The following is a 25135-nucleotide window of genomic DNA, read 5'->3' on the forward strand; positions in this document are numbered from 1 at the left end:
CGCTCGCTACTGCAGAAGTTTTACGTCTCTAACGTGTGATGTCATGTTGTCTTGACAGCCATGCAATATCATAAACCATATTCAACACTCATTCTCCATCGGGTAGAGTGACGTAATACACGTAGGATAAGCGATATGCTAACAATATTGCATGCTATCAAACCAAATGAATGAAACCTGCCAGAAGGGAATAGAACACATGTTTTTATTCCATTGAAAAAGTATCCTGTATATATAATATTACTGTGCATAATATTACTGGGCGGCTATGTTTGTTTACAAATTGTTACAGTCGCTCGCTACTGCAGAAGTTTTACGTCTCTAACGTGTGATGTCATGTTGTCTTGACAGCCATGCAATATCATAAACCATATTCAACACTCATTCTCCATCGGGTAGAGTGACGTAATACACGTAGGATAAGCGATATGCTAACAATATTGCATGCTATCAAACCAAATGAATGAAACCTGCCAGAAGGGAATAGAACACATGTTTTTATTCCATTGAAAAAGTATCCTGTATATATAATATTACTGTGCATGTAAACAGCTGTACACGTGTTCTTACTGCTGCTGCACACAATGCCATGTTACAGTACACATGGATTAACTACTGCTAACTGTAACGGACTGTTATATAATTGTGGGTACATTTCAAGTGTCGACTCTGTTAGTCACCGTCAGCTCTGTTACCATTAAACTGGGCAATCCATTAACAGAACTGACGGTAACAGAGTTGACATTTCCCACCATTTTGTGTCTTGACTCCGCATGCTAACCTCAAACTAGCTACCACACGGCCTGTGTAAAAAAACAGAATGTTATAGATTTTAATCATACAACCCCGATTCCAAAAAAGTTGGGACAAAGTACAAATTGTAAATAAAAATGGAATGCAATGATGTGGAAGTTTCAAAATTCCATATTTTATTCAGAATAGAACATAGATGACATATCAAATGTTTAAACTGAGAAAATGTATCATTTAAAGAGAAAAATTAGGTGATTTTAAATTTCAAGACAACAACACATCTCAAAAAAATTGGGACAAGGCCATGTTTACCACTGTGAGACATCCCCTTTTCTCTTTACAACAGTCTGTAAACGTCTGGGGACTGAGGAGACAAGTTGCTCAAGTTTAGGGATAGGAATGTTAACCCATTCTTGTCTAATGTAGGATTCGAGTTGCTCAACTGTCTTAGGTCTTTGTTGTCGTATCTTCCATTTTATGATGTGCCAAATGTTTTCTGTGGGTGAAAGATCTGGACTGCAGGCTGGCCAGTTCAGTACCCGGACCCTTCTTCTACGCAGCCATGATGCTGTAATTGATGCAGTATGTGGTTTGGCATTGTCATGTTGGAAAATGCAAGGTCTTCCCTGAAAGAGACGTCGTCTGGATGGGAGCATATGTTGCTCTAGAACCTGGATATACCTTTCAGCATTGATGGTGTCTTTCCAGATGTGTAAGCTGCCCATGCCACACGCACTGATGCAACCCCATACCATCAGAGATGCAGGCTTCTGAACTGAGCGCTGATAACAACTTGGGTCGTCCTTCTCCTCTTTAGTCTGAATGACACGGCGTCCCTGATTTCCATAAAGAACTTCAAATTTTGATTCGTCTGACCACAGAACAGTTTTCCACTTTGCCACAGTCCATTTTAAATGAGCCTTGGCCCAGAGAAGATGTCTGCGCTTCTGGATCATGTTTAGATACGGCTTCTTCTTTGAACTATAGAGTTTTAGCTGGCAACGGCGGATGGCACGGTGAATTGTGTTCACAGATAATGTTCTCTGGAAATATTCCTGAGCCCATTTTGTGATTTCCAATACAGAAGCATGCCTGTATGTGATGCAGTGCCGTCTAAGGGCCCGAAGATCACGGGCACCCAGTATGGTTTTTCGGCCTTGACCCTTACGCACAGAGATTCTTCCAGATTCTCTGAATCTTTTGATGATATTATGCACTGTAGATGATGATATGTTCAAATGCTTTGCAATTTTACACTCTCGAACTCCTTTCTGATATTGCTCCACTATTTGTTGGCGCAGAATTAGGGGGATTGGTGATCCTCTTCCCATCTTTACTTCTGAGAGCCGCTGCCACTCCAAGATGCTCTTTTTATACCCAGTCATGTTAATGACCTATTGCCAATTGACCTAATGAGTTGCAATTTGGTCCTCCAGCTGTTCCTTTTTTGTACCTTTAACTTTTCCAGCCTCTTATTGCCCCTGTCCCAACTTTTTTGAGATGTGTTGCTGTCATGAAATTTCAAATGAGTCAATATTTGGCATGAAATTTCAAAATGTCTCACTTTCGACATTTGATATGTTGTCTATGTTCTATTGTGAATACAATATCAGTTTCTGAGATTTGTAAATTATTGCATTCCATTTTTATTTACAATTTGTACTTTGTCCCAACTTTTTTGGAATCAGGGTTGTAGTAACGAGTAACGATGACCTTGATAGAAATGTAGTGGAGTAAAAAGAACGATATTTGTCTTTCAAATGTAGTGAAGTTAAAGTCATAAGTTTCCAAAAAAATTAATACTCAAGTAAAGTACAGATACTCAAAAAGTGTACTTAAGTACAGGAGTCAAGTAAATGTACTTTGTTACTGTCCACCTCTGGAAAAAAAAAATAAAAAATCAACAGCCTTGGAAATGGGAACCTGTTTCACTACCCTGGTGAATAACTCAAAGCAGCACTTGTATCCCCTCGGACAACTGAGGAAACTCAAGCTCTCCACAGTGCTGAAGAAATCCTTTGACACTGCCACAGTAGGGTCTGTGCTCTCTGGAAGCATCACTGCCTGTTACAGTACCTGCAGCTCTCAGGATAGGAAAGCTCTTCACAGAGAAAGCTCTGCCTTGCCCTGCCCTGCCTCCAGGACATCTACACTAGGCAGTGCAGGTCCAAGGCAAACCAGATCATTAAGGACATTCGCTGCCTCAACCAGAAACTGCTTCAGGGGCTGCCCTCAGGCAAGTGTCTCTGCTCCATCATGGCTGAGACGGAGAGTCTGAGAAGGAGCTTCTTCCATCAGGCCATTCAGACCATAAACACTTATAAACCTACATAACACACTTCCTGCATCTATTCTGCATACTGCATCTTCTTGCAGCTCAGTACCTTTACAATACAAACTGCTGCAAGTTTTGGATTTAAACTAGATAGATGGACAAGAGAGTGCCTGAACATCTGCCAGATGTTTTTTTTTTAAACAAGAACATATCAGAATGGAGCATTAATGACCATCAGAAGATGAGGATGGGGAAAATCAAGCCTCATACTCACATCTCCTTTGGCTGGGAAGAACCTCCTCCACTTTGTAGACAGACAGACGGGCCACGCCCCCACAGATAGATCCCTTCTCTCCTTTACAGTCCAGATGACACTCTTCCTCCTTCATCCGGGCACCAGCTATGCGGTTGCCACAGTAACACTCGGACCCATACTCCAGGCCAGCATACTGGTACCCACTGTGTAAATCAACAGTGGACAAATGAGATTCCACCCTTTAAAGGAGAAGCACATTTTCACCAATGTTTCCCTCGATCTCGTATCAAGTTAATCAGTCCAGATATGTTTGGGGTCTGACGTTTGCTTTTTATGTTTTGTGATGGCTACAGTTTAGCAGTTTAGCATCACACTTGCCTCAAAATCTCTCTCTCTCTCTCTCTCTCTCTCTCTCTCTATATATATATATATATATATATATATATATATATATATATATATACTGTATAGTCCGTCTCATTAATATCAATACCAGTAATAAATAAATGCCTTTCGTATAAATACGCAGGTGATTATAGAAAATCGTGCGCTCTGATTGGTTGAGAAATTCAGACTATTTCTCGATAATCACCTCGAGCGACTCGGCAAAATGGCGGCCAATCAATTCATCACCGTAAGTGAGGAAGAATTACAAATGATGAAAGAAAATGCTGTTCCTAAAAGCACTAAAGATGCTACGAAGTTTGGTCTAAAATTATTCAAAGGTAAAGTGGAATTATGATTTATTTTATCGATTTCAAAACAAAGTATTTTATGTGACTCGGTGTAGATAAGTTACACAAGTCTGCGCAGTGCCTTTATTACATTTGCATGCTGCTTTTGAAGTTTGAAATATTTTTTAAAATACAAGTCCTTAAAATAATCACTTGTGTACAGTATCTATGCTAAAACAATTACCCGCCTCAGGCTCAGTGAATCTCGGTGAACAATAACCTCAACTTCGTCTCAGATATTATTTAAATAATGCTGGCTGGCGTTGAGTGATATATCAGATATATTCCATTCAGCTAGCATGATGTTGAATGAGTCAAAGACAAATAGCTGAATGGAATATATCTGATATACAATGAAAAAAAGCCAGCCAATATTATTATTATTATTATTGTTATTATTATTATTATACATACACACTCTTCATATAAGCATTTTCAAAGGCCAACGCTAATTTACCCGTGACTCGGTGCTGTTTGTGTGGCAGTCCAGTTAGCTTCCAGCCGGTGTAGCGTTTATCAGTACTGTTCGCAAAGGCCAATGCTAGTGCAGCTACCAAGAGCTACTAGCACAGGCTAATGAATGAGAAACTAAGATGTCTGTCTCCAAACTTTTCTTCTACGCTGCACGCTTGCCACAGTATTTTTCACTCAGACTTAAGTATTCATTTCCCTCTGTAATTTACTGAGTTACTTTTAAAATCAACAACATCAACAGCTACACACAACGGAGCAACCTGGCAGCCAAAATTCTCTCAAAGTCTTCCGGTTTTAGTGAAGCAAACCTGGTGGCCATGTTTGTTTACAAATTGTCACAGTCACCCGCTAGTACGGGAGTTTTACGTCTCCGATGTGTGACATCATGTTGTCTTGATGATCATGCAAGATCGTAAACCATATTCAATCCTTTATATACATGTTTTTATTCCATCGAAAAAGTGTCCTGTATGTATAATAATCACTGATATTCACTTCACCTTCAGCGAATTATTTTTAATTATTACCTAATAATTTATCACTACAAGGACAAGTAATGCAAATCGAGACCCATGCAAAATCTGTGATGGTGTCCATACCATGAAAAATCATGTTTTATATCTTAATATATGTATTATTTAGAAAGTATTTAGTGTAGAGACTTTAAATTGCACCCATAGTTAAATGGGGGGGCAATAAAAAAAAAAAAAGGTTTTCACCAATCAATAAGTCTGATCATTCAGCAGGTGTGTTTGGGTGTCTGTGCATCATCAATTTATCTGTGCTGGAAAAAAAATGATGCAAAAAGCAACATACTGTACCCATTTGTAATGGACGTTTTTATTATTATTATTTTTTTTTTTTTTGAATTGAATATTAAACCTTCTTCTTCTTTTGGCTGCTCCCGATTAGGGGTCGCCACAGCGGCTCTTTCATCTCCATTGCTCTCTGTCTTCCACATTCTTCTCTACCACACCTGCCACTTTCATGTCCTCTCTCACTACATCCATGTATCTCCTTCTTTGGCCTTCCTTGTTTTCGTGTGCCTGGCAGCTCCATCCTCAACATTCTCCTTCCAACATGCTCTGCATCTCTTCTCAGGATGTGCCCGTACCATCTCATCTCATCTCATTATCTCTAGCTGCTTTATCCTTCTACAGGGTCGCGGGCGAGCTGGAGCCTATCCCAGCTGACTACGGGCGAAAGGCGGGGTACACCCTGGGCAAGTCGCCAGGTCATCACAGGGCTGACACATAGACACAGACAACCATTCACACTCACATTCACACCTACGGTCAATTTAGAGTCACCAGTTAACCTAACCTGCATGTCTTTGGACTGTGGGGGAAACCGGAGCACCCGGAGGAAACCCATGCGGACACGGGGAGAACATGCAAACTCCACACAGAAAGGCCCTCGCCGGCCACGGGGCTCGAACCTGGACCTTCTTGCTGTGAGGCGACAGTGCTAACCACTGCACCACCATGCCGCCGTGCCCGTACCATCTCAGTCTCATCTCTCTTAGCTTAATTCCCAAGCTCTCCACATGTGCTGTCCCTCTAATGTGCTTGTTCCTTATCCTGCCCAACCTCGTCACTCCCATCGCAAACCTTAACATCCTCAACTCCGCCACCTCCAACTTTGCCTCCTGTCTCTTCGTTAAGGGTACGGTCTCCAATCCATACATCACAGTTGGTCTCACTACTGTCTTATAAATCTTACTTTTCACTTTTGCTGGGACTTTCCGATCACAAATGACTCCCGTAATCCTTCTCCAACTGCTCCACCCTGCCTGCACTCTCTTTCTCACCTCACTATCGCAGCCCCCATTTTCCTGCACAGTTGACCCCAGGTACTTGAATTCACCAACTTTCTTTACGTCTACTCCTTGCATCTTCACTGCACTCTCATCCCCATTCTCATTGATGCGCATGTATTCTGTTTTGCTCCTGCTCACCTTCATTCCTCTTCATTCCAATGCATACCTCCATCTCTCCAAACCCAACTCAACCTCTTTTCTACTTTCACCACAGATCACAACATCATCCGCAAACATCATGTTCCTTGGTGACTCTTGCCTCTCTTCGTCCGTCAAGCTATCCATCACTATGGCAAACAAGAAAGGACTCAAAGCAGATCCTTGATGGAGTCCCACCTTCACCTTGAACCATTCAGTCGTTCCAGCTGCACACCTCACTGCTGTTTCACTGTTCTCATACATGTCTCGCACCACTCTGATATACTTCTCATTCATTCCACACTTTCTCATACAATACCATAACTCATCTCTCAGTACTCTATCGTATGCCTTCTCCAGGTCTACAAACACACAATGTAGCTTTCTCTGGCCTTCCCTGTACTTCTCCATTAACGTTCTTAAAGCAAAAATTGCATCCGACGTGCTCTTCCTTGGCATAAACCCGTACTGCTGTTCACAGATTGCTACCTCTCTTCTCAATCTCGCCTCCAATACCCTTTCCCATAACTTCATGGTGTGGCTCATCAATTTTATCCCTCTGTAATTACTGCAGCTCTATACATCTCCCTTATTCTTGTATATTGGGACTAGCACACTCTCCATTCATTTGGCATTTTCTCATTCTCTAGGATCTTATTAAACAATCTCGTTAGGAACTCCACAGCCGTCTCACCCAAACATCTCCAAGCCTCAATCGGGATGCCATCTGGTCCGACTGCTTTCCCAGTCTTCATTCTTTTCATGGCTGCCCTCACCTCATCCTTACTAACCAACTCTGCTTCCTGATTTGCTGTCTCCAACGAATAGATGACACAAAACAATAGGTATTAATCTCTGATGTTATGCCCATGCATTTGGCTGATACCAGAACGATGAGAATACGCAAATATGGGCAAGATGGTCAGGTGTCCACATACTTTTGGCGGAACAATGTAAATGTATTAAGAATGCCATCGAAAATAGTCAGAAAAGCATCAATAGTTTTGGTTCACGTTCAGTTTTCATCCAAAGGATATAAAAAAAAGATCAAATACATGAATTTACAATTAATTGTAATTACAGTATAATTATAATTAGAGTGATGAAATTGATATTAGTGCTCAGATACTGATCAACCAGTCCAAACAAAACAGAACAACAATATCAGCCTATGTTGCAAATGGACTGCTATAAATATGTGGTATTTATTCATCAGGACTATGCATTATTCCTCTTCGAGGTTGCCAGGTCTGAATAAATTACATATGTTGTCCATACGGATACTACATATACAGATCAGCGTGTCATGAATCATGGCCCGGTGTAAAACCCTGCTGTTCGGGGCTGATTAGCGATGCTCTTTTATAGCACTATTGCTCTCTCCACTCCTGCAAGCCAGACAGAGCCTGGAGAGGGTTAACAGTTGGTTAATGGCCAGCTCACAGCACTAAACATCTGTCTCAATGTCTCTCTCGGGTATGGAGTGCAGCCCAAAGCCTCTTTGTAGTGGCAACTGTCTGCAGGATACCACCTGGCCATCGAATCCACAGCCGTACCAATCTCTTGTTCAGTGGACATTAAACTGAGCAACTGTCCCCTAATCCTCAGGTCAATACCAAGCATCAATATATTTCTATAGCAACCTAAACCGATCCTTTTCTGACTCCATTTCTGCAAATTAACAGTTCAGTAGCAGACGGTAAGCTCACGGCTACCTGTTTCTTCTGGTTCCTTTAAGATGCTAAAGCTACACAAAGTGAGTTCTGTGAAGACATGGTTTGCCAAGGTTGGTGGAGAAGAACTCGAGTCTCCTGCACAGAGCCCTGATCTCAAACCTACTTAACACCTCTTGGATAAACTGGAACGCCGAGTGCACCCCAGGCCTCCTTTGAACATGAAACCATAAATCCCCACAGCTACGCTCCAGAATCTAGTGGAAAGCCTTCCCAGAAGAGTGGAGGGTATTATCACAATAAGGCCAAAAAAAAAAAAAATGTGTGTTTCCGGTTACCCGACCGACCCTAATCCGTACCGCCCGACCCTAAACTTTTTTTTCGTTTTTTTCCCAGTCGCGACTTTTACATATAACCCAACCGCGTGAACCGGAAGTTTTTGTCACTCACTGGGAAAATCAGGGCTTTCCACAAGCGCCGGCTGCCGGCCATACAGCCGACTACACAATTAAGTCCAGCCAGCTACTTTAATGACTATTATTTTTGTAGCCCACAGCAGTGGTGTAGTGGAGATTTTTAAAGTGGGGGTATGCGATTCGTGATGTCTCCCCTTCTCCCCTCCCCTCTCTCTCTCTCCTTCTGTTCCTCTCCCTCGCCCCATTCCCCCACCGCGGAGGCGGGGGCCGGCTCCACCCCATTCATTTCTATGGAATTAATTGAAAAAAAAGCACTTTTTCAAACATCCGCTGCTCTGGCATGCTTTCACCTAGAGATGTGATTCAAACTCTAAAACGTAGGAAAACTTCTCCTCTGTGGATCTGGCATTCAACTTTTCTGCTAGGTTCTACACTTTCGGATCAGTCCCGGCTCAAACGCCATGTGGGTTCCGGGAGAAATTCCGGCTTTTGAATGGGTGTCTATTGTGTTACACACCAGTGGAGCTTGTTTAGTTAGAGTGTAGAGAGCTTGAAAAAATAGCTCAAACTTTCTCGCTTAAACTGTGTTTTCAGCCACAAATTTCACTCTACAGATATGATTTTCTCAAAAGTAGTAGTCACACTTGTCCTGATTCACACAATGTGTCTAGCTAACCGATAGGATTTACAGTTTTTGAATGAGAAGCCTCAAACTGAGGAGAGTGCAGCCGAGAGGCCTCATTGACACCCATTATTAGCGTGACAGAAAAGTCACTCATTTTTAACTCGCTCTAGTGTCCTCACTTTTAACACTACAGACAAAAAAAATTACATCAGTGTATTCAGGAGACCCTTGTAGCGCTCACTGTGAAAGAATTTTGTGAATAGCTGCTTTCGTTTTCGAGTTATTCGTCGTTGTTCGAGGCCTGCTCCTGAGCAAAAAACAGCAGAAAACTGACAAGATCTTGTGTGACTCAGCCGACTGGGGCAAGTGAGGGAGCGGGGGGGGGGGGGGGGGCTGCTGTCTCAAGCACACACATAATCATTGTAGCGTCATAGCAGGTCACCCATTCACGGCCAGCAAACATGCGTGACCGAATTGCTTCGCGCACTGCATCCTCTCACAATTTCCAGCAGGGGAATTGTCACCTCGGGAGAAGTGGGTGGACGGCGTACCCCCACGTACCACGCCCACTACACCCCTGGCTCACAGGCTCTAAATATTAATTTTCGATTTTAATAAAATTAAATGTTTATCTAACGGACTGACAATAATGTTAAACTGAACCGCACTCATTTAAGTTGTGATTCGCGCTGTTTGTACCGATAATAACCACAAATTCCCCGCCGACTTCGTTGACCAAGGGAGAGTAACTCATCCGCGGCCCCGACATGCGGTGTGCGCGCGCGCGCTCGGCGGAGGCAGTAGTGTGTCGGAGGGAACAGAAGCAGAGATAACGCTTATTTTGTCTTTCACCTAGAGACATGATTCAAACTTTAAAACGTAGACAAAATTTTCCTGTGTGGATCTGGCATTCAACTTTTTTGCTAGGCTCTATACTGTTTGATCAGTCACAGATCAAACACCATGAGCAAATCTGCAGAAATTCAGGCTTTATAATGGGTGTCTATTGCGTTACACACCAGCGACGCTCAGGAGTTTAGAATGTAGGCAGCTTGAAAAAAAAGCTCTAACTTTCTCATTTAAACTGTTTTCTCAGCCACAATTTTCACTCTACACACACAATTTTCTCAAAAGTTGTAGTCACACATTGTGTGAATCAAGACAAGTGTCTACCTGAGCGATAGGATTTACAGTTTTTGAATGAGAAGCCTGAAAGTGAGGAGAGGACAGCCGCGCTCTCCCATAGACTCACATTATAAACGTGGCAGCGCTTTTACTGCAAAATCAGAAGAGTCACTTGTTTTTAACTCGCTCTAGTGTCCACATTTTTTACACTAGGGACAAAAAAAATTACATTAATGTGTTCATGGGAGCCTTGAAGCGCTCAATGTGAAAGAATTTTGTGAATAGCTCCTTTCGTTTCCATGTAAATCAGCATTGTTCGAGGAGAGGGAACTCTGAGAGAAAAAGTGCTCTTTGCTTGTTATATTGTGTCTTTTTCCTGCACCGTTACCAAGGCAACGAGCTCCACGTTAAAAGGTGTCTCATGCTGCATCAGATTCATCAGAAGGTGGTAACTCAGGTGACCTGCAAAGAAATTCATTATATTTTGTGAAATTATTCCTGTCTAAATATAGGTTATGGCAGCCATCTTGAAAAAAAAATTCAAAAAAAAAAAGCCTGCCTACCGACCCTAGTTTTGAAATCTACGTAACCGGAAACACACTTTTTTTTTTTTTTTTGGCCTAACAGTAAAGGAGGACTAAATCTGGAATGAGATGTGGGAAAAAAAAAAAAACATATGGATGTGATGATCAGTTGTCCATAACTTTTGACCATTTAGTGTGTAAAAGCAAACCTTTGGTATTCAAGGTAATAAACTATTCATATCAGGATTCTGAAATACATGGGAAGTGATAAAATTGATACCAAAGCCATCACAGTAAATTACGTTCATGTGTTTATTGTGTCCTAATGGGATGCAAACTGTTGTACATGACTGTAGATAATTATAAAAAATGGTATATTATATAAGATAGATAGATAGATAGATAGATAGATAGATAGATAGATAGATAGATAGATAGATAGATAGATAGATAGCGTCTTGCAAAAGTATTCATCCCCCTTGGTGTTTGTCCTCTTTTGTTGCATTACAAGTTGGAATTAAAATGGATTTTTGGAGGGTTAGCACAATTTGATTTACACAACATGCCTACCACTTTAAAGGTGCAAACTGTGTATTTTTTTTTGTACAATAATTAAGATGAAAAAACAAATCTGGAGTGTGCATAGGTATTCACACCCCCTAAAGTCAGTGCTTTGTAGAGACACATTTTGCTGTAATTACAGCTGCAAGTCTCTTGGGGTATGTCTCTATTAGCTTAGCACATCTAGCCACTGGGATTTTTGCCCATTCCTCAAGGCAAAACTGCTCCAACTCCTTCAAGTTAGATGGGTTGCGTTGGTGTGCAGCAATCTTCAAGTTATGCCACAGATTCTCAACTGGATTGAGGTCTGGGCTTTGATTAGGCCATTCCAAGACATTTAAATGTTTCCCTTTAAACCACGCCAATGTAGCTTTAGCAGTACTTTGAGGGTCATTGTCCTGCTGGAACATGAACCTTCATCCCAGCCTGAAACCTCTGGCTGACTCAAACAGGTTTTCCTACAGAATCGCCCTGCATTTAGTGCCATCCATCTTTCCTTCAGTCCTGACCAGCTTTCCTGTCCCTGCAGATGAAAAACATCCCCACAGCATGATGGTGCCACCACCATGCTTCACTGTAGGAATGGTGTTCTCAGGGTGTTGGGTTTGTGCCACACATGGCATTTCTCCAAGTGCTTTATACACTCACTGGTGGCCACTTTATAAGGAACACCCTGATAAACACCTGCTGTTTTATCAGGGATCGAAACGGGAATTTGGGAGCACTGGTCCGTATTTATAATTACAAATTTCAAGCCAATTTTATAAATTTATTCATATAATACAACCATATTATACATGAGTGATCAATTTCAACTGTCTATAAACTTCTTCCTCAGCCATCTCATTATCATCACAATCTTCGAAACCCTCATCCAGATCATCATCATCATCATCTATCGGGTCATACACCACATCATGCTGCGCCTCCTCGTCATCTTCATCTTCTACCTCCTCATTCTGTCTCTCCTGGGGCTCTACATCTCCTGCCACATACTCCCTCTCATCACCTGATATCCGTTTGTTTTGATAGCTGTCAGAAATATCAAGCCAAGGACTTTTAAACTTCGCGGGGGTCTAATCTATCTGACCAACAGAGGTTCAAGTTACATTTGTCTTCACGGGCAGCAACGAAAATGAACGGGAAGAAACGAAACTTCGCGCAGCCATGCTGCATGTAGCGGTGTATACTGCGCACGTAAACAATATGGCGGCGCCCGCGTCTATGCCAACTTGACAAATGTCTCATAAAATCTATTGAAATTATCGTAAAAAACGGTAAAATAGACCAAGTTCTGCTTAAAATGGGTGAGAATCGTTGATAGAAACCATCGAGGCAGTGAGTAGTTTGATATATATAGCGTGGCGAGCCAGTCGCCCACTCGGTCGAGTACATGTTGTCACTAGTCGCCCGTACCCTTTCCAACTCACACTGACGAGTGGGCGACCGCCCGTTTCGATCCCTGTTTATGCAGTTCTGTAATCAGCCGATCCCTTGACAGCAGCACAGTGCATCAAATCATGCAGATACAAATCAAGAGCTTCAGTTAATGTTCACAGTGTTTAAACATCAGAATGGGAAAAACTGTGATCTCAAAGTGTGACTTTCACTGTGGTATGGGTGTTGGTTTGAGCCAGATGGACTGGTTTGAGTATTTCAGAAACTGCTGATCTCCTGGGGTTTCACACACAACAGTCTCTAGAGTTTACACAGAATGGTGCGGAAAACAAAAAACATCAAGCAAGTGACAGTTCTATGGGTGGAAACAAACACCTTGTTGATAAGAGAGGGTCAGAGAAAAATGGACAGATTGGTTTGAGCTTTTTGGCCAGGAAGGATAGAGTAACTCATAGCAACTCTTTACAACCGTGGTGAGCAGAAAAGCATCTCAGCATGCAACAGCAGGAGACCACACTGTGTTCCACTCCTGCAGCCAAGAACAGGAACCTTCGAATCAAGAACAAGTTCCTATTAAAGTGGCCAGTGAGTGTGTGAATAATTCAGTTGAGTGAACTTGATGAATCGGCCTTTCCAGGCAGTGTGTGTGTGAACTGTCTTTTTTTTTTTTCTCACTCTTGTTAGAGCTCATTGATTCCTAAAACACTGCAATACTGACTCAGGCCAGACGCACTAACTGGTTTATACACACTGCTTACTGCTTATACTTGCATAAAACTTTCGAAATGACATTCAGCCAAAGCAAATATATCCCACTGAATCCCAGACTGCCAATATCCTCAGAGTGAAAATCGCACTCGTGCCAAGCTAACCCTTCATGCTAATCACTGACTTCTATATAATGCATGAACTGCAGTGTAATTAATTGTAATGATTGTTAATGTGTGTCGGGTTTTTTTTCTTTTTTTTTTCTGTGAATGAAATATATATGCCAGATAACTGAGTCTATAATCTGCAATTTTGTGTCAATATCTTGAAGGTCAGTTCCGACAATATTTAGCTTAACGACTACGGCTCCCTTAAGGCAGGATTAGTTGTATATTTGAAGCTCGGACAGTACTTGGATTTAACTTGCATTTTAGCAGACAATATTTTTGAGAGATAATTCACACGAGCATCGTCTGATATAAAAATCTGGATCTCCTGCGTAAAATCAGTAAAGGTTGCATATCCTGCACTGATTCAGATCCTGAACTATATTTTATTTCCATGCTGGAAGCTAGGGCGCATCAGTTGCCCTCACTTTCATAAAATCTGATGCATTTTTGTTCGGGTGTTCCTTTTCACCAATAAAAACATCTTGTAAAAATTTTTGACCATATTCAAAAGTCTAATGGTGGCACCATGAGGTTCATTTTTTGCCAAAAAAACGCTTATTTTATGTTTTCGCGTAAGGTTTGAATCACAATGTTGGACTCCATTTATTGATTTCTTGTGAGCCAGAGATCATGTTAAGAACCTTTGCAACGGATTGAGAAGCATGAATGTGATTCATTTGTATTGTTTAAAAGTAGTTGAACAATGATTCAATGAACAGCTAAAACTCAAACTGTGCTTGATAATATATTTAGAATATGTACTAAAAACGTGTATCTAAGGTATTTGGTATACTCTATAAGGTGCCGTAATGTTTCATGAAAAGTGATCGAAATTTTGTCATAAAAGTCATAAAATAGCAGCTTTTTCCATAACTTTGAGCTCCTGGTGCCACCATTAAACTTTTGAATTTTGTCAAAATATTTCACCCAGTGTGTTTTCTTACCAAAAGGAACATAAAAACAAAAATGCATCATGATCGGAGGAACTTTTCATTTTTAGGGGGCAACTGATGCACCCTACTGGAAGCCACCTCGAATGTCAGCATGAGAAAAGTTACCAAAATCAGGTTTTCGGATCAAATATACAACCCCAATTCCCAAAAAGTTGGGACGCTGTGCAAACTGTAAATGAAAACAGAATGTGAAGACTCGCAAATCATGGAAACCCGATCTTTCATTGAAAATAGTACAAAGACAACATATCAAATGTTGAAAGTGAGAAAGTTTATTGTCTTTCAAAAAATATATGCTCATTATGAATTTGATGTCAGTAACACATTTCAAAAAAGTTGGGACAGGGGCAACAAAAGACTGAAAAAGTTGTGTAATGCTGAAAAAAAATTGGGTTAATTGGCAACAGGTCAGTAACAAGATTGGATATAAAAAGAGCATCCCAGAGAGGCGGAGTCTCTCAGAAGTAAAGATGGGGAGGGGTTCACCGCTCTGTGAAAGACTGCGTGGGCAAACAGTGCAACAATTTAAGATTAACATTCCTCAATGTAAAATTGCAAAGAATTTGGGGATCACATCATCCATGGTCCATAATATCATTAAAAGAGTTAGAGAATCTGGAGAAATCTCTGTATGCAAGAGACAAGGCTGAAAACTGACATTGGATGCCTGTGATCTTCAGGCCCTCAGTTGACACTGCATTAAAAGCAGACACGTGTCTGGAGTGGAAATCACTGTATGGGTTCAGGAACACTTCAGAAAACCATCGTCTGTGAAAACAGTTTATTACTGCATCCACAAATGCAAGTTAAAACCAGATATAAACAATATCCAGAAACACTGCCACCTTCTCTGGGCCCGAGCTCTTTTACGATGGACTGAAGCGAAGTAGAAAATTGCCCCGAGGTCTGACGAATCAAAAGTAGAAATTATTTTTAGAAATCATGGACACCACGTCCTCCAGGCTAAAGAGGAGAGGGACCATCCGGCTTGTTATCAGTGCACAATTCAAAAGCCAGCATCTGTGATGGTATGAGGGTGCATTAGTGCACATGACATGGGGAGCTTGTACATCTGGGAAGGCATCATTAATGCTGAATGATATAAACACGTTTCAGAGCAATATGCTGCCATCCAGACTAAATCTTTTTCAGGGAAGGCCTTCTGTCTTTCAGCAAGACAATGCCAAACCGCTTTCTGCACATATTAAAACTGCATAGCTCTGTCGTAAAAGAGTCCAGGTGCTAAACTGGCCTGTCAGCAGTCCAGACCTGTCTCCCATTTAAAACATTTGGCACATTAGGAAGCGCAAAATATGACAAATGAGACCCCGAACTGTTGAGCAACTGAAACTGTATATCAGGCAAGAATGGGGCAACATTTCTCTTTCAAAATTACAGCAAGTGGTCTCCTCAGTTCCCAGACGTTTACAGAGTGTTGTTAAAAGTAGAGGTGATGCAACACAATGGTAAACATGCCCCTGTCCCAACTTCTTTGAAGTGTGTTACTGGCATCAAATTCAAAATGAGTATGTATTTTTCAAAAAGCAATAAAATCTCAATTTCAACATTGATAAGTTGTCTTTGGACTATTTTCAATTAAATATAGGGTTTCCTTGATTTGCAAATGATCACATTCTGTTTTTATTTACAGTTTACACAGCATGCCAACTTTTTTGGAATTGGGGTTGTAACTCACTAGCTAATACAATAATACAGTCTTGCAGCTTAGGTAGTTACAGGTTGGCGTTTACAGACAAAGCACTAACCCTCGTCATATTCACTCAATAACAAGACGAACCAGGACTTTTACTGACACTGTTATTTGCGTTTTTCCTCACTCTTCTGGACTTTTCTATAAAGTCCAGAAAGCACCAACAGCAACAGCTCCTGTTAAAAACAGCCTCTTTATACACACACACACACACACACACACAGCCCTCAGGGCTCCATCTCATTGGATTACATTAAAAAAAAAAATTGTGTACTGGTGACTGAGAAAAGTGTGGCATATCTGAAAGGAGCCTAAAGAGTACCGGTAAGTCTGCTCACTTTGATGAATGCTATTACAGGTAACTACCATCACAGATAATGTTTTTTTTTTTTTAATTGGTTCCAAAATTTGTATGGAAACTTCGGGTACCTCTCTGTGCACGTGTCTTGACATAACGTGCTGGTCATTTTGCGGAAATCATAGAACACCATGCCTTTCAGGGTTCGGTCTTTAGCATCATCCAAAAAACATCCAATGTAGGTTCCTTGAGAGAAGACACAAATAAAAAAAATTATACACACACACACACACACACACACACACACACACATATATATATATATATATATATATATAAAACTTATTTCTTCTGTTACTATCTTTGGGCTTGGTTTAAAGGTATACTGCCTTTCAGAATTTTCAAGTGTAGGTCATAAAAAGAATTTTCCCCGATACCCAATCATTTTTGTTTAGTGGACCAAAAGCTACTGAATTCGAATCACAGACTTCCAATTTTATTCATTTTTTTAATTAGAGCAATTAATTAATTTAGAGCCACGTGGCCCTAAATTCTCTGCTATTTTTTCCAGCTTCACCGTGACCCAATTCAAGATCCTGCATCATGCATCCCGTGGTGGGCTTTCCCTGTTTGCGCAAGGCATTGTGGGATACAAATTTGAAACAAGAGAGAAAAATGGCGGACGTGAGTGTGCGAATGAAACGTGAAAGACCGACTACAGTAACGGAAAGAAAGTGAGAAGAAAAGACGTGATGTTATATACGAAGGAAAGGAAACGCAGGACCAAACTAATAAATATGGGCGCTCAGTGAGCACCTCGATGTGATCAGCTGTTCGTTTAGCGTCAGAATGATGGAACTGTCAGTGCACGCTCAAAGGTAAACCTGTAGATGGCAGTAATGCAACACGGTGGATGCCAGCTGCCGTAAAACCCAAAAGAAGAAGAAGAAGAAGGTAAACCTGCGCATGCGCACACGGACTTCCTCTGTCTGCTTGACTGCGCGAAGCGAGCGATTTCATGCACATTATTTGCTTTAATCCCCTCAAATTAAATAACTTCCCAGCCACAGAATGGCCTGATATTTTGTGAGATATTACAGAAATAAACATATATCACAATGACCACATTTCAGAGGGAATTAAATTTCACAGATTTTATGAAATCGAAAGGCCATCTAGCTTTAAATCATTTTCTTGGCGATATCACTTAAAATGCAGCACTTCAATGAGCAAAGACACACACACTTGTGTTTCTTTCCCTCCTTTTATAGGGCGCCATTACTTTTGTTTGACTTGAAATGCTCGTCTTATTGCTTTCTTTCAAGTCGCTAATATGAAACAAGTGAGTTTCACAAAACATTCTTTAAAATTGGTGTGTGGAATTGAAATAAATAAGTGATAATGTAATCTGGATATCAAATTGTCTCCTTAAACAGTGAATCTTCTTAAAAAATTGACACAAACCCCAACGTGCTCATAGGAAGAGTAACGAAGTACCGTAGATTTCCAAGCCTATGACATTTCTCGTCTCAGTGCTCCAGTGAACGATTTACAAATAAATTTGTTCGTAGTAATTTCACCAATCCAAATCCAAACATCGATCGTTAAAGTTACCTTTGTGCATGACTTTCCTCTTCGGAGTAACTCTCTCCACCCTGTTCGTGTCCTGCTCTGACATCAGACTGTGGAACCAGCGCCGCCGAAGATGCCGGATCTCTTGGTTCCGTGACATCAGCCATTGTGCTTCTCTCCCATCATCTGCCTGACCAGCCTGATACATATTTCTCCCCAACTGTGAAGCCATCACAATATGCCCAGTCCTGAAAGCAGGAGCCTCGAGTGCTCGTGGAGGTGAAGGCAGCGAGGGTGGAGGGAGCAAGCTACCACGCTGAGAAACCACCAGTCCTGATCTCTGCAGCAAGAGGACACTTCCTGCCATGATGTAAGCCACACCCAGGAAGAGAAAAAGCAACTGAGTCCGCCGCAAGAAGCGTTGAAGTCTGTAGAACGGCTTTGCCATTGTGTCTCAGGTTCAGAATGTCATTGCAAGAGCGTAAAAAAAAAAAATCTAATATTTATACTTCCTTGGGGAATAGTTATTTACATCCTTGTGACTTCACTTTTTTCTTTTTTTCTGAGTTAACCTTCACTTGCACTGAATTTCAATAAACGCTCCGAAGCTGTGCTCCATCACTTGTCACCTTCGTACACAGAAGAAACCTCTGGGAACCTGAAGTGAAAATAGAAAGCAGTTAGATACAAGTCGAGGCACATCGTTCTCTTTTTTATCCCTGGTGATAAATCTGAAGGTTGGAGAGCGGATGGAAATTATGGATCAGGTGTGCGGAGGGTCTTACAGGTTATACGTCTCCATTAAAGAGAAGCGAAGTTTTCTTGGCTGAGCTGACACCAGTGTCCTTCTCTATACTCTTATCTAACACTGATTCATCCCCCTGCTGTTAGCCTAGCACAGCTGGATCGAGTCTATTAGTCTGGAAGATTTGATCCAAAGATGGTGTTCTTAGTGCTACATAAAACCTATACTTGAGGCCTTTTGGACATCAGATACAAACTTGTAGACCTTTTAGACAGCTTTGGTTCCAACAGCCTTCAACAGCTTTTTGGGAGATTTTATATACAGTTGACAAAACGTTGAAAATAAGTGACATTTTGGTGTCAATGTAAATCGAGCCAATATACAATACAGCATATTTTATCATAGGTTTTATTAATCAATCATTTAGTGTCATGCAGTTCAAGGAAAATAATCAGCGACATGATGTGAATGTGACATAATGAAGACTGAAGAGTTACCACTTCAAACAAAGTTACTCCTTTTCCTCTAACAGCACAACTGGAAACATTTGTTTTATATCCATTTATTAGCTCATCCGTCGTCGTCGTTGTCGTCCATCCACAATTTACAAAAATCACTACTCCTTCTACAAGCTTGATCAGATTTCAATCACACTCACATACGTACAATGTTCCTCAGGTGGGTGTCCATAAAAGTCGTCAAGATGGTAGCACCACCTGTCATATTCACAATTTTATGGGCGTTTGAAATTTCTGGGTGACCCGTCACTTTAAATGCTACTCTTCATAAACTGCTGGGACGTTTTCACTGATGCTCACCCAGAAGACTCTCAAGACATAGTCCAACAAGAGTTGCTCACCAGATGGCGCCACCTGCCATGGATGCAGCTACAGAAGGGTCACGTGCAATTTCATGAAAATTGCTACTCTACTCCTCCTACAGGAGTGATCAGATTTTGATCAAACATGTATGGAATGTTCCCCAGGTTGGTGTGTATAAAAGTTGTCAAGACGGTAGTGCCACCTGTCATATTTAACATTTTATGGGTGTCTGAAAATTTTGCGTGACTCATCACACCAAACACTACTGTTTGTAAACTGCAAGGACGTTTTCACTGAAACTCACCCAGAAGACTCTAAAGACATATTCCAACAAGAATTGTTCACCAGGTGGCGCCACCTGCCATGGATGCGGCTACACAGGGGTCATATACAATTTCACAAAAATCGCTACTCCACCTACAGGATTGATCAGATTTCAAACTCACACCCAACAACAGTGGCCGGTATGAGCTACAGCCTCATTGAGGTTAGTTTTCTTATCTTCTGTCTATCTTTTGAGTAAATAAAACAAAGAATGCAGTTTGTCATGTTAAAACATAACCTCCAAGCGTAAAACTCAGCTCTCAGTTTGGCAAATTTAAAGAATAACTGAAGGCAAATGTTTTATTATCAAAATTCTATTTACCTCATTTTATTAAATATAGGAATGCATTTTTGATTGCTATTTTGTCGCTGCTATAGCAAGTTCTGAGTGTTTGAAATATGCTCTGTAATATATCAGTCCATATGTCAAAGCAATGGTCATAAACGAGATTCGTTGAGACCTGCGCGAGACATCGTAGGACGGAAGTAAAATGTACAGCGGAAATCAAAGTGACCGACATCTGCCGACGTTGTCAAAAGACGCGCGCACCCTCTTTCAAATGCTGACGTAATCAAGCCGGAAGTTTTGTTTGTTTTGATAGCATCATCATCATCATCATCATATTTCCCTCTTGGCACATTACTGGCCTTGGGGCGCTCCTGATGGGGGTAGTCTAACATCCATCAGTTGCATAAGCCTTGTTTTGTCCATCATACATCGCCTAGCCTGTGTCCTATCCACCCCAAGCAACTTTTCGACCTTAGTCCAGACTTTGGTCGGTGTTCTACAATCAAAAAGAACTTGCTTTTGTATGGCCCAGTTTTGTAACCTGCAAACATGGGCTAGGTATTTCAAATACTGGCGTTGACAGAAGATGTGGATAGGAGTGTTTGTAAGTTCCCTCAGTTTTTCATTGGAAATTTTGTATCTCCAATCTAGTTCACTGTCATCGGTCACTTGCTTTTCTCTTGTGGGAGCATTGATGCGTTGAAACCCACCCTTGACCATTTTCCTTAGAAATCTGTTCCAGATCACTTCCACTATATCCAACTCTTTTTCAGTCAGTGCACATGCCTGTATATTATATAGAAGGCGAGATCGCATGCACGTGGTGAGGAATCTGACTCGAGTTGATAGTTTGACTCGCTTATCTGTGAGGATATGTTTTAGCTCATTCCATTTCTGGTAGGCCGCTCCAATTCTTGCAAATAGGAAACGAGACGTCTTTTCTTCATCGTTGGTAATTGTATACCCGAGGTATTTAAAAACCCTTACATTCTTAATTTTGTTACCATCAATGGTGAGCAGACTTGCCTGGCTCTTTATTTCCTCATTTACGTTGAAGGCCATAGTTTCTGTTTTTACATAAGACATTTTCAAGCCGAAGCGTGCAAAGGTTCGATCGTAAATCTCTAGGGTGTTCTTTAGTTCATCTATTGAGTTTGCAAAAATCGCCTCATCATCAGCATACAGCAATTCGGTAATCTGGGTAGTTCCACGTGCTGGGGCCTCTGAGCGGTATTCCCGTGGTGATACTTCATTGGGAATGCAGTATGTAACGTTTACACCTGCACCTGGGCAATCCCTTAGTACTTCATTTCGTGCTACCCTGACTACAAAGTCCATATAGATATTGAATAGGACAGGGGACTCAAGTGCGCCTTGGCGACATCCTACCAGTGTGTCGAAGAGATGCTTACTTCCTTTCACAAACGCTTTTGTGCCGGTGTACAGTGCATGCAGTGTGGATACTACATGGGGGGATTTTAGTCTGATCTTCAGACACTTAAATAAGGCATCCCTTGGTATCCAGTCGTATGCTGCTTTGAGGTCCACAAATGCTATGTACACTGGTTCCTTTGATCTCTTTGTGTTTTCAAGTAGCTGGCGTAGTATATATATTGCATCTGTAGTTGACCTGTTTGCTCTAAAGCCAAACTGTGATTGCAGGAGGATGTACTCATAGGTTTCCCTTATTCTTTCAACAACTATTCCAGACAGGACTTTGGATATCCGGGTTCGAGCCCCGTGGCCGGCGAGGGCCTTTCTGTGCGGAGTTTGCATGTTCTCCCCGTGTCCGCGTGGGTTTCCTCCGGGTGCTCCGGTTTCCCCCACAGTCCAAAGACATGCAGGTTAGGTTAACTGGTGACTCTAAATTGACCGTAGGTGTGAATGTGAGTGTGAATGGTTGTCTGTGTCTATGTGTCAGCCCTGTGATGACCTGGCGACTTGTCCAGGGTGTACCCCGCCTTTCGCCCGTAGTCAGCTGGGATAGGCTCCGGCTTGCCTGCGACCCTGTAGAACAGGATAAAGCGGCTAGAGATAATGAGATGAGATGAGATGAGACGAGACTTTGGATATCGTGGCTATTATACTGAGCCCTCTGTAATTCTCTCCCAGTGATCTTAAACCCTTCTTGTATAGGCAAGTAATACTAGCTGTTAGCCACTTTGCTGGAACTTGAGCACAAGACCAAATCAGGCTGATGAGTAGTACCATAAAGTTAAGAAGACCTGATGATTGCGAATATTTCAGTTGTTCAGCATATATTTTATCTGTTCCTTGACATTTGCCATTCTTAAGTTTCTTGATACTGTGTTCTATTTCTCCTCACTCTGGTACTGAGTCATCTATTTTCGGAGCATCATCTGGTGGCAGTATGTATGGGTAATTCTCCGGATGTTCCAGTTCGGGCTGTGGTTCATACCCACGATCGCTGAAGTGCGTAGAGAAATGCTCCTCCAACCTACGCATTGGGACCAATGGTCTATTGAGCCATGTTAGAGATGTATACTCCTTCATCAAATGAAACTCTTGTTCTATGTCTCTTTCTTCACTTGCAGCATTCAGTAAGTCCGCCTTAGTTTGGAAATAATTGTCCTTCAACTCTGTTCGCATCTTTCTTGTCTCATAGTATAGGATCTTTCTTTTGTTGGGGTCCTTTTCAGCCCAATATTTCCGTGTGAGGTCTTGGTATACTGAGTTCGTCCATGGCTTATTCAGCTCTCTTTTACTTTTTGATGGTATTATTTCTTGGGATGCCTCTATGATTGCCTCAGTCATCCTTTCTTCTACTGTATCTATTTCGGTACTATCTTCACCATGTCCCAACAGCAAAGAGTCTAATTTTGCACTATACTGTCCTTGAATCTTCAAGTCATCCCTCAATTTATTCATATCCGGACGTGTGAGAGGAAGTCTGGATTTTCGAAAGATCTTGTGTACTTGTCTCCGAGTTGGGAATGCAGCAGTCATAACCACAATGCGATGATCAGAGTCGAAGACTTGACTTTGCATCGGGTAGACTCGACAGTTCGTGGTTGATCATTTCACATACCAATCTGACAGGATGTAATCTAGCCTGCGCTTATAGCCAAGGTTCGACACAAATGACCATCGGTGTTCATCAGATTTAGTTGCAAACATCATGTTTAGCAAGACTAGATCTTCACTTTCAGCTGTTTCTATCAGGCGTAATCCATTAAAGCTCGTTGGGTTGTTGTCATTGAATGGGCCAACACCGCGCCATCTATTCATGTCGCAATCATGGCGTTAAAATCTCCAGCGACTATAACTTTGAAGGAGGGATGTTCGTTCTTACATTTATGTACTAGTTTCTGGAGGGTTTGATAGAATGATTGCTTCGTTGATTCTGCGTATTGTTCAGTTGGGAAGTAGCAGTTTATAATAGATAACTTCACACCACACACAGTGACGCGTACCATTGTCATTCTTCCTTCAACCACGTGGTTTACATCCAGTAGTCTCACATGGGGTGCTAGTACTATCGCAACACCTGCCTTAGCCGTTTTCATACCATTCTAGATTATCGTCCAGCCGTCAAGTACTGGGTCACTGAAACAAATTTCTCCTTCTCCTTTTTGTCTCACTTCCTGCATACAGGTTATGTCATGAGATAGAGTCTTGAATTGAATAACACAGTCAGCAAGCTTGAGTTCACATTTGCATGTTCTTGTATTGATGGTACCGAGTCGAAAATCATGAAAGCCCTGTCTGTTCAATTTGGTTCTCGGATGGGGTCTCATATCTTCAAAGCAGTTCAGTCTAAACTATTCTATTCTTTGTTTTTACAAACACACAATTGACAAAACACTCTAATAATAACCAGTCATATAATCAATAAGATCGTATCCAGAAATCGTATCCACAAAACAGGCTTTCTCTTGCCTTTTACAATGATCGTAATCCAGGTTGAAAGAGGCTACTTTACAAGCTGGTGCCAGTCAGGAAATCATAGCAATATAGCAATCATAGCAGAATAGCAATCAGGAAAGTTTGAAAAAAGTAGGCAGTAATCGTCATTTAAACTCGTTTTGGTGCAATATTTCGTTTGGAAAACAGTTTTCAAAATGGCGGCGCTGACACCTGGCTGACACTTCACATTTCGAAGTCTTGCACAAGTCTCGAGAAGATCGCGTGGATAAGCGACACCTGCCGTGGACCAAACGAACTAAATTCAACATGGCTAAAAACCGAATAGGCCGATAAGTATAATATTTAATTGCAATTAATTACAACACGAGTCACGATATAAGGTTACTAAAACTGAAAACGCAATTGAATAACACGTTAATTAAGAAATAAAGCAAGTTTAAAAATGACTTCAGTTCTCCTTTAAAGTTACAAAGTGCTGAGACTGGAGACTCCTTCCATGAATGTTTATAAACTATACAAAAATAATAACTGATGAAAATGAGTGCATCAATATAAAACAGATTTGCAGTGATGCTGCTCTTCTAGAAAATGTCTCAACACCTTCTGACCAATCAGAATCCAGAATCCAAGATTCGACAGCGCTGTGGTTTAATCATATGAAACTGCATGTAACTGAGATGTAACCTGGATAAGTGTCCAGAATGCACTTTAATATGAAGTAACTGTGAAATGTCAGCAGTACACAGAGTTACAAAGCCATTTGTCATGACAATGTAATGCAAGCAGTGTCATAACACTCTTATGACAGTGACATAACCTTGTCTCGAGAAAACCCGTTTATTTGACTTGTGTACAGTGTGCTTGACATCAGAAATGATAAACGCT

General features: G+C 41.3%; 1 protein-coding gene across 1 annotated transcript in view; it reads right to left on the reverse strand.

The window, feature by feature from the left end:
- LOC132864783 (sialate:O-sulfotransferase 1) overlaps positions 1 to 18631 on the reverse strand; it is a 63742-nt gene extending 45111 nt beyond the window's left edge. The window contains exons 1-3 of the mRNA XM_060898203.1: positions 18226 to 18631; positions 16743 to 16857; positions 3303 to 3487 (exon numbers count right to left, since the gene is read on the reverse strand). Of these exons, the coding sequence (XP_060754186.1) occupies positions 3303 to 3487; positions 16743 to 16857; positions 18226 to 18631 (706 nt within the window). The remainder of the gene's footprint in view (positions 1 to 3302; positions 3488 to 16742; positions 16858 to 18225) is intronic.
- Positions 18632 to 25135: the final 6504 nt, after the last annotated feature.

The sequence above is a fragment of the Neoarius graeffei genome, chromosome 17, assembly GCF_027579695.1.
Source record: "Neoarius graeffei isolate fNeoGra1 chromosome 17, fNeoGra1.pri, whole genome shotgun sequence".
NCBI lineage: Eukaryota > Metazoa > Chordata > Actinopteri > Siluriformes > Ariidae > Neoarius > Neoarius graeffei.